At 38.5% G+C, this 10,911-nt stretch overlaps 1 protein-coding gene and 1 non-coding gene across 2 annotated transcripts in view; one reads left to right on the forward strand and one right to left on the reverse strand.

Moving 5' to 3' along the window:
* UBE2B (ubiquitin conjugating enzyme E2 B) overlaps positions 1-4,267 on the forward strand; it is a 13,196-nt gene extending 8,929 nt beyond the window's left edge. The window contains exons 5-6 of the mRNA XM_007461360.1: positions 2,382-2,470; positions 3,716-4,267. Coding sequence (XP_007461422.1) covers positions 2,382-2,470; positions 3,716-3,844 — 218 coding nt within the window. The 3' untranslated portion in view covers positions 3,845-4,267. The remainder of the gene's footprint in view (positions 1-2,381; positions 2,471-3,715) is intronic.
* TRNAE-UUC (transfer RNA glutamic acid (anticodon UUC)) lies at positions 2,792-2,864 on the reverse strand. Its single transcript has one exon. It is a non-coding gene; the product is annotated as a tRNA-Glu (tRNA).
* Positions 4,268-10,911: the final 6,644 nt, after the last annotated feature.

Consider the following 10,911-nt stretch of genomic DNA (forward strand, 5'->3'; position numbering starts at 1 on the left):
GTGGTTTTCCCCATCAGTTAACTTACTTTCAGGAGGAACATTTTCAGAGGTCCTCTTGATTGTGCGTCTAGTCTAGGACTACAGACTATGGTGAGAAAACTGCAGGCAGATAGGGATCTCCCTACTCATAGGAGAGAGGTGTGTTTGTCTCTGGAATCAAGGTGACTTCCCAATAATATATTAGATCATAGATTTAGCCTTTGTGTTTTATTGCTGTGAAGTTGCTTTTTCTTTCAAGGTCTTCCCCCACCCAGAGGCAAGGCAGCTTTAATTTTATTTTCTGTTTCTGTTCTGAGGAAATTTTCAAGTCACTTATTATCATTTATTCTGCTGTAGCTTTACTAGCTTAGACTTGTTAGTGAATCGACCCAAACTGCAGTAAGGGAGCTCTGTAAATCAAGGTAGAAAAGACTGTGGAATGTGCAAGGAGTATATGTGTATAGGTTTAAGATTTTCAGCCTTAACAAATTTATAAGGAAACAGTGTATTTGATTTTTATCCCTTCATATTAATAACATGGTTTCCCTTTTTTCCACTATCAGTACCTTATTTAGTGAACTTCCTAGTTTGCTTTTTTTAAAACATCTTTATTAAAAGATTCACATACTGTGCTACTCACTCATTTAAGTTGTACAATTCAGTGGTTTTTAGTATCTTCACTGAGTTGTGCAACCATCACCATTATCAATTTTAGAACATTTTTATCACCCTCCCCCCAAAATCCCATGCCTATTAGCAGTCACTCCCCATCCCCATCCCCCCCGCCTCCCAGCCATAGGCAGCCACTGATGTATTTTCACTCTACAGGTTTGCTTATTCCGGACATTTCATATAAATGGAATCATTTAATATATGTGGTCCTTTGTGATTGATTTCTTTCAGCTGGCACAGTTTTCAGGTTCATCTGTGTTGTGACACATACCTGTACTTCATTTCCTTTTATTGCTGAATGATAATCCATTGTATGGATAGACTACATTTTATTCATTCATCAGTTGATGGATGTTCGGTTTCTAGTTTACTTTCAGATTACTTCTCAAAAATAGTTACTAGTTCAAAACTTTAAAATCATTTTACAGTTTTGTGGATTTTACAGAGGTGATGATTTTTGCTTTGGACTTGCTAAGTTTGATGTTCCTATGGGATACACAGTAAGCGGTTGACTATGCTGCTTTAAAGCTGAGAGTTAAATCCGGTCTAACGCTAACAATTGGAAGTACATAGCACATAGATAGTAATAATTGAGGCCATGAATAAAATTGCCCAGAGGGTGTGTAAAGGGTAAGAAGGAAGAGGACTGAGGATAGAGCCCTGAGGAATGACAGTACTTAAGTGTAATTTGCCTCCTCTCCCCAAAAAGGCCTCACTTATTCCTGTTTGATGCAGAGTGGTCTGGCTTGTTCTGCATTCCACAGTTTGGCAGTATCTATAATATTTAAATGCATTTATCCTTTGTCAACACAGCGATTCTGCTTCTGGAAATTTATTGTAGAGATAAATAATCTGGCAAGTTCTGGATAAAAATTTATGTTCATTGTATTCTCACATAATCAGTTCAGGAGGGGGGAAAAGCCTCTCAAATGTTAGACTTTTAAAACGGTAATCACTTGATTTTTATTTTTATTATGAAAGGAATGCATACTTACTGGAAAAACAAATCATAAAGTACAAGGAAAGGTAAAGAAAATAATACCCTTCATAATCCTACTATTTACAGATATCTACATTTTGGCATTTAGTCTTACAATGTTTTTGTGACTGCATATACTTCAAATGAAAATATTTATAAATCTTTATAAAAAATGGAATTATCCTAAGTAAGTAATTGGAAACTTATTAATGTAATATATTGGGGGTGTCATTCTACATTAATTAACATATGGTAGATGTGTATCATTTCTGGCGGCAGTATTGATATGTACCGTTAATAACGTACCATTATTTAGCCAGTCCCCTCAGTGTGGACCAAAGGTAGTTTCCAGTTTGTCACTTCTATAAAGAGTATTATAGTGAACATCCTGTAAATAAAACTTTGCATGTCCATGATTATTACTTTTAGAGTGGCACTGCTATGTCAAAAATTCAGCTTTTTTATCCCCCCAAGAACTTTATTTAGGAATATTTGGAAATGTGGAATTTAAACAGATTTGCTATATGGTATGTGATGAAAAAATTTAACTCTCACTCAGCCTCCTGATCAAAAGGCGCATAAAGAGTCCTTAGTTTGAGACTGATTTTCCTGTGAGACAAAAAGTTTTAGTTATTGACTAATGTTCAAGATTTCTGACTGAGCCAAGCATTCGGTTTGTGGTAAAAATTTCTCTTTAATTGTTAGAAATGACAAAGTTAATATGTAACCAATTTTAGTGTTGTCTTTGCAGTGTATGCTGATGGTAGCATATGTTTAGATATCCTTCAGAATAGATGGAGTCCAACATACGATGTATCTTCTATCTTAACATCAATTCAGGTAAGCATGTGTTAGGATGCATCTTAACTTTTCAAGATTCTATGGGATATAATTGGCTCTTTTAGGATCAATTTAAAGGGCAAGTGAGCAAACTAACCTTCCCAACACTAAGGTAACCAGTGGCAGAGTTTGGACAAACCCTCATGATTTTTATACAACCGATCTGCTTTTTCATTCATGATCACATTGGATCAAATACACAATCATTCTGATCAAATTTAAGTATAAAGTGTTCTCACAGGTCAGGTGTTTGTTTTGTTTCGTTTGTTTTTTTGGGGTGTTTTTTTTTTTTGCCACACCACAAGGCTTGTGGAATCTTAGTTCCCTGACCAGGGATTGAACCTATGCCCCCTGCAGTGAAGGTGCAGCGTCCTAACCACTGGACCACCAGGGAATTCCCTCACGGGTCAAGTATTATTCGTGCCCACAAAGAGTCTTCTTGGAGAGAGATAAAGATGATTGTTTAGAAAAAAACATAGGGACCTCAAGAAACTGCCAAGTGCAGAGAAGCATTGAGTATGTTGCTCTATCCAAGAAATTCTATTTTAAATGAAAGTAAATAACTATTTGCCAAAGCACTCTGGCAGAATATTTCAGAGTTGACCTTGAATGACAGTTTGGGGGAGGGGTGGGGGGGGTGAGTGATGTTTTAGTTATGGATTTGAGAGGAGCAGAAGTAATGTTTTTGGTTTATGACCTTTTTAAAGTTCTTTCTGTCACACTTCTGCTTTAATTCAGGTCATCTTATAAAGTGTTTTCAGCTTTCCTGTTTTCATTCCCTTGCTGCTAGGTGCATATATTTTGTTGATTAAAGGAAACAAGGTACACTACCCAACTTACTGTCAGAAATTTGCAAACTTACCTCAGTAATAGAGTTTAACTTTGGAAAATGTTAGTTGCTAAGCTATTTTATAGATATTGTGTATTAACCAAATTAAGTTGTTTATTGTCTTAGTATGCTGAAGAATACTGTTCTTTTCCAATTTCTTTGAGATTAGAGGTATTAAGGCAATTAAGAACTATCTGTTTTGAAAGCTTAAGTTTTCTAGCAGCAGGAAACTTCTTACTGTATTTATCAAACCATTTCTGAAAGTACTTAGATCTAAAAATATGTAAGATGTACTAATTTCTGTCTTTCTTCATAGAATAATTTCCGTTTTATACAACTTCTGTGCTCCATATCGGACCCATGTTAATATAAAGAATAACTCTACAAATATGTTTTATCTCTGTCTTTCCTTCTAGTCTCTGCTGGATGAACCAAATCCAAATAGTCCAGCCAATAGCCAGGCAGCACAGCTTTATCAGGAAAACAAACGAGAATATGAGAAAAGAGTTTCGGCCATTGTTGAACAAAGCTGGAATGATTCATAATAGACAACTGATCTGTTAATCTTTTTCATCATTGTTGTGTATAATTTACCTCTCAGTAGAAAGGCTAACAAATTTTAAGTGCCACAGGTTTTAAGGATTCTGCAGAAAAAAAACCCTTCGGTTTAGAACCTACAAAAGCTTGTGTATCTTGATTAATGTACTTTTTATTGCATGGTGTGAACTAAGTTATTGCTTACATAAATTTGTAATATATCCTGTTTGTATTTTTTTCCAAGTGTATAATGTTGGTGTGGAGTTTTCATGACAGAATATACACATTTTGTAAATCTGTACTTTTTTCAAATATTGAATGCCTTATTTTTGAATTCTTTAGATTTTTAAATTGGAGAAAAGCACTTAAAAGTTTTTTATATATGAATATTACATGTAAAGCTGTTAAAATACATAACTTCAGTGCAAGAGACTTTGTCACTTATTTCCTTATCTGAGTAGGAGGGGTTATTTAATAAGTCTCTAGCTCTCCATCAATTGATAGTTTCATTTCTAATTTCAAAAGAACAGATTTATATTTTATCAAGAAATTCTTCAAATTTAATTCTAAACACCAATTATAATTTCAAACTTTATTTTGAATGTACCTATATTAGTTTCAGTTGAGCAATTATAGACATAACTGGTTTGATTCTGTCCAACTCCGTATTCAGGCCACTTGTTACTGTTCTTCATGCACTATTTACTGTTAAACTACCTTTTGGGATTTCACAATTTGCACCTCCACCACGAGGAATTGGCACCTCTACCATGAGCAGAGAGCTGATGCAACTTATTTTGCTGCTTGATAGCACTTTAAAAGATTTTTGATAATGAAGAAAAGTACACTGTCAACATTTACCAAAAACTCATGCCTCACTATTAACAATAAATAAGAACTTGTTGCATTGGTTTGAACAAGGCAGATATTTGGAAGGAATCTTGGTGTAATTTAAATATTTGAAAACTGCCTTTTAATGCAATTGCCTATCTTTTTATTCTCGAAAAATGTTTTAACACCAGGGCCTGCTGAGTTGCTTTCTCTTGTGGAGATTTTTTTTTTTTAATCTCCTAAGTTGTATGAAATTTGTACTGCATTTTTGTTTACTGGATAAACAAAACACAATATTGAAGAAAGCTAATAACAAAGCTATCCTATGCCTTCAGATAGTATAGAAAGTGGAAAATATACAAGTAAATTCTGTTGAACCACCTGTGTAGTCTTTCTAGTAGTTAAAAGAGCTATTTCACTAACCCCAAGAGTTTCTTACACATTCATACTAGCTTAGTAAGCTAACAGCTTCTTTTCTATTGAAAGACTGATTCCTCTGCTGGAAGACTGTAGGATGGCAATATCTATAGGTTCTATTTATTAAGCAAATTTTAGAAAGGATAAGTGCTGATGTTTCCCTTTAAAAGTTAATACTTGGGAAATTTGGGGGTAAGTATGATCTTAGGGAACTTTTGATACAATTGAGAGTTAACTCACTGTAATTATGCCCCCACCCCCCCAAAAAAAGATGCTTTATTTAAAGGTAGTTTTTGGTCATATCAAATGTGTGATACTTCTATATTCAGCTCTGAAACAGTTTCTTTAGACATGTACTCCAGTGACTGTCTCTTAGATTAAATATACAGTAGCTATGATAGTCTCCCCTCTTATTTCATTAAATGTTATTTGGATACTACTTCAAAATCTATTTTTATCCTTAACCTGCTTTCCCTATTTAAAACTGAAATATTTCAAGTATTGATAATTATAAGGAAGTTACATCTTACTTTGCAGGGGTTTAATGAGCTCTAATTCCTAAATTCAACACATGCATAAAACTCATATCTAGCCCCCATTCCTATTGGAAACAATTTTTAGGAATGTTCATCTCTCAATTACTCTTCACAATTTTTTTCTTCAGCCTTGGAACAGATTCCTATTTCTTTGGTTGAATACCAGATGCACTTCAATTTACAAAGTCATGTCATGCAAAGAATGTTTACTCTAAAATTTACTACATACATTTTATAAATGTATGGTACGGCAAGAGGCTAGAACTAATTTGGTACAAATTTGGATTCATGTTAAAGATTAAGTGCATTTGTGATGTGCAATTCCTCTGTAACAGTATTTCTAACATAACTCTGTGCAAGGCACTATTCTAAGCACTTTAACATGATCATATTTCAAACTCAAGAGTAATCTTATGAGGTGGGTACTACCATATTACAGATGAGGAAACTAGGTGCAGATCAAGTAACTTTCTCAAGGTCAACCAGCCAGTATCTGATAGAGCTGGGATTTGAACCCAGGCAGTCTGGTCTTTTAGCCAATAACTATACTATCCCTTAAGAGATGTTAAGGGATTGAGTTAAGTGTTAAAATTCTACTGAACTTAAATATTCATCCCAATTTGTGAAAATATCATGTTGAGTTTTATATAGTGAAGAGGTTTTCACCATTTTCCACTTTTTTTTTGGTAATGTAAACAAAGTCTGGATATAGGAACACTCTGATCTCTGATAGAAAGCACTCTTGACTTATACACCAATTTTTTTCTCCTTCCTTAGAAATATCCTTGAGTCTGTACAGACAGACCCCAAAATTTAAAAGTTCCATGAATATGAATAACTTCTGAAACTGATCTAAAAATTCTTCCTCGTGTAGTGGAAGGTAATGGAGAGAAAAGCTATTGAAGGTGGCTTATTTAGTAAGTCTGTTGTGTGCCCAGTAAACGAGGTACCTGTCTTAATTTATTCATGTAGTACTTTTTTTTTTTTTTTTTTTTTTTTTTTTTTGCGGTACACAGGCCTCTCACTGTTGTGGCCTCTCCCCTTGCGGAGCACAGGCTCCGGATGAGCAGGCTCATGCGGAGCACAGGCTCCGGATGAGCAGGCTCAGCGGCCATGGCTCACGGACCCAGCCGCTCCGCGGCATGTGGGATCTTCCCGGACTGGGGCACGAACCTGTGTCCCCTGCATCGGCAGGCAGACTCTCAACCACTGCGCCACCAGGGACGCCCCATTTAGTACTCTTTTAAAAGACAGAAGTCTGGGGCTCAAAAAATAATTTAGAGTTATGTCTAAGGTAACCTCAATTCTCCCAGGTTTTAAGAGAGATCAAGTTTTTAGGTCTTGGTGTTATTACAATTCCTTTCTACTGGATTCAGCAATGCAGAGTCCCAAAGGAATCTGGTACGTGGGGATTATGTATGTAAACACAAAAGTCCATAGGTGGAAAGCTATTAAAGGTAAATGAAATTGTCCATGACAGGGGCCTTGTGCAAAGATGGTATTTCAGTTCCCATCTAGTTGGGGAAAAACTAAACTGTTGTCTGATATGGGGAAATTCTAGTTACCTTGTTCTAATATATGATATAGAGCACAAAGATATATTAGAAACACACACACAGATGTGTGTGCTGTTTTTTCAGTAATTTCTCCCCACCATCACTACAGGTTTTTAGAAGAACTTTGTCAATAATAACCTGAGGTTTTTAAGTTTTCTGTTCCTAGCATGGACTAGGGCTTTCTTTTAGTTGGGCCCAAAAGATGAACGAGGTGCACCCTATACAAAACTCTCTTAGTTCAGCAACATTAGTTCCTTGCTGGTTGAAATCAAGAGCCCTGGAAGGAAAAGCTCCAAGTTTCCCCTTTGGCATATGGAGGACTCAGACTTGGGCTAGAAGCCTGCATGGACTGTCAGGAACTCTTGCCATTGACTTAGTGCTAAAGCTTGGCCACAAGATGCTTTTGTTTACCATTGACTTCTGGAATCATATATTTGGAAAGACTCTAAACATAGAGTGTACTTTGCTGAGTAAAAGCAAATAAGCTTTTAGCTGGTTAGAGAGGTCTTTTGGTGGTGATGGTCTTCGTTTGGTTACAAGTGTGATGCTTCTGTAGTCCTTTGGGGGGATATTGGAGCTGACCTCTGTCTCCATCAACCTGAATCATTTAGTTGTCATTCTTGCTGGAACGCAGGAGGGCTTTTGTGGTGTCTTGAGGGCTGCCAAAGTGCAAATGTAAGCACACTTAAGGCAGACCTCTTAATGCTGCTTCCTGTCTGAAGTCCTCTTCCCTTCCCCCTTTACAAACAAGGCCTTGTGCCGAGAATACTGCAGCCCACCAGCTAAATTGGACTAGCAGCACTCTTGAGCAGAAGAATGTCAAATGCCGAGAGGTTTGCAGCTCTTTGGCTGGCATCTGCATAAAGTCATTCTACAAAACTTGAGTTGGGAGATTTTATGTTTTTATGTTTTATGTTTTTGTGTTGGTGCTAGTAGAAAGACAACAGGAACAGGAAGCTTCTTGTTCTTATAACCATCCTGAGCAGAGAAGAGAAAAGAATCCAGAGACTTTAGCTCATGGCTTCAGCTTCAGCTAAAGGCCTAGAATATCGCCTCCAAAGAAAATCTAGATTAGTGACCTTGCTGTATTGTAGTGGGCCTTGGCTATAGGACTGTACCTGCATGAACACATAAGACTGTGGTTTCAGGTGGAGACTCCCCGGAACATCCGCTGGAAAGCTGCCTTTAGAATGAAGACTGTCAGTCCCAGGGTGGGTACAAGAGATCTCTCGCAGGCAGGCCAGGAAGATCAGCGAGGGCAGTACTGGGGCCTGGTGGTAAGTTGATGATACCATCTGTTAGGGAGAAAGTTTCCTTCCTAGCTTTCGTTAGCCCTTACACATTGGTTCTTTGGCAGGGGCTGGGTATTGTTCACAGAGCAGCTTGAGAACAGACTACAGTCACCATGGCACCCTCTCAAGACCTAAGTTTGAGGGATCAGGCTGTAAGAGCAACAATATATGTACCAAAGATTGGAGCCAAACACTGGGAACTGCTTTCCAGATAACCTCTGGCAGTGTATGCACAGGCCTAGGGAGGAGGCCAACAGGACAGCAGTGGACCTCCAAGGGTCCAAGCTCTGAATCCTCTGGGGACACTTTTTAATTAGCGGCTTTGTTTTTTGTTATAAAAGTAGAACCTAGTCATAAAAAATAAATTTGGTAAGCACAAAGGTAGAAGGAAGCATGAGTCATTCTCACCACCTGAGAAGTTGAGAACAGCTGGTTTAAGGGGAAGTGAGGACTGTAGGTGTTGGTCCAAACCCAAATGTTTCCAATAGTCTGGGGCCCAAAATTCACACCCAAAGTGATAAGGAATCTAGTCAGTTTACAGTGTGAGACTCCAGGGCAAGCCTTCTGCCAGGCAGCTATGTTCATGGAGAAAGGAGCATACCCACAGCCTTTGCAAGCCCCAGACCCCTAGAGGTAGGGATTCCAAGGCTGGCCACGTGCTGACCCCTTTCCCCATCCTGCTTCTGTCCCCTGTCCAAAACAGCCTGGCATTTAATTTGTGCTGCATTGTTCAGTGCCTGCTGCCATTTGTTCTGTCAACATAACTACTGATACGTTGGCACCTAATGGGTGCCAAGCTGCATGTTAGGTCCACCCTTTTGCAGCTTTGGGAATGGAGACTGATCTGGTAGGGTGATTATGGGTGGTCGTTTTTATTTTATGTAAATTTTAGTTGAAACATTTCATATCTTCCCAGCGTGGCCTCAAAGGGAAAGTAGGGCAGAAATGAAGCAATTCACTAAGTGCCAGGTACTTATACAGACATGGTTTTTCTACAGAATCCTCCAATAAAGTAGGAATCATCCGCACAGTGCAGATCCCTACACTGAGGAACTCAAGAGGAAGGAATTACTACCAGTTCACAACTACTGGGGATAATTAAACATTCTTAATAAGAGAAAATGCCGAAGGGAAGGAGAAATGCAGCCCTAACAGCATGAGATTTTGGTGCTAGCATTCACAGCAAAGCAAGGGCTTTAATCACTAGGCCCACACAGTTCAAGGTTGACCTTACTGTTAATTGCCCCTCCACTAAAGCAGGGGTGGACCAAGAGCTGCCTCAGGGGACTTGCCTGGTGGTCTAGTGGTTAAGAATCCGCCTTGCAATGCAGGAGACTCAGGATTGATCCCTGGTCAGGGAACCAAGATCCCACATGCTGCAGGGCAGCTAAGCCCACGTGCTGCAACTATTGAGCTTGCGTGCTGCAACTAGAAAGAAGCTTGCGTGCCACAACTAAGACTCAACACAGCCAAAAATAAGATATTAAAAAAAAAAAAAAAAGACCTGCCTCAGGCCCCTAACAGCTTCTTTCTCCTAGGCAAATAAGTTGAAGGGACATATTCAAGGATATTTTTGGTTCACTGGCCTTTTTTTTTTTATTATTAGGCTGGGAAAGGAGGATGGGACTTGGGCTGTGACTACCTGGATTATGTTCTAAAGAGGTATCCTTGTCTGACAGCACTATCAAGGAAAAAAGCTCTGGTTCACATGCCCAGGTCTAGAACAGGAATTAGCTCCATTCTAATAGGAGCTTAAGAGTCTCAACTTTTACTTTGTTTGATTTCCGAGGGAATCTGTTCAGGTGATGTAGTCTTTGTTACCCCACCTCCTCAGCTGGTACTCTTGTCTGTGAGCAAGGCTTCAGGCCCACCTCCATCTCTGATAGGAACACATGCAAAGGACTCTGCCTCTACTGCTGGCAGTGTGGAAAAAAACCTTCCAAACCAAAATGAGAAAGGCAGTCAATACTGCTACCCCTTGCCCTGGGTGTCATAACTTAGAAGGGACAGAGTAAACTTTGGGAAAGAAATTAGCAGGCTTGCTTTTCATTTAAATAAATAGGTTCTCTGGCTATTTATTTTAATGAAAAGCAAGCCAGGCGAAGTTCTCTTAAGAGAGAGAGGGAGAGCATGCATTTATTTGTTGAAGGAAGCAATTTCCATACGACCACCAACCTGTTAAAGTTCTAAAATTCTCGCCTCTTAAGGATTATGTTTACTCTTATTCCTACAGAACTGAAAGGTATCCCTAAACTAGTCAAGAATGAGAGCCAGGACTAGTGACAAGATAACTAGATGACAGGCCTCAGACCCCAGAAGTTGACAGTCTCCTTCCAGACATAAGGGTACCCAGGCAGAGACTTTAGAGCTGGACGGCTGGGAAACACAAGTCACCTGATGGTTAGGGTATAGGGTATATATATCTCATGTCAGATATAACAAT

The sequence above is a fragment of the Lipotes vexillifer genome, unplaced genomic scaffold (genome assembly GCF_000442215.2).
Source record: "Lipotes vexillifer unplaced genomic scaffold, Lipotes_vexillifer_v1.1 scaffold217, whole genome shotgun sequence".
NCBI lineage: Eukaryota > Metazoa > Chordata > Mammalia > Artiodactyla > Lipotidae > Lipotes > Lipotes vexillifer.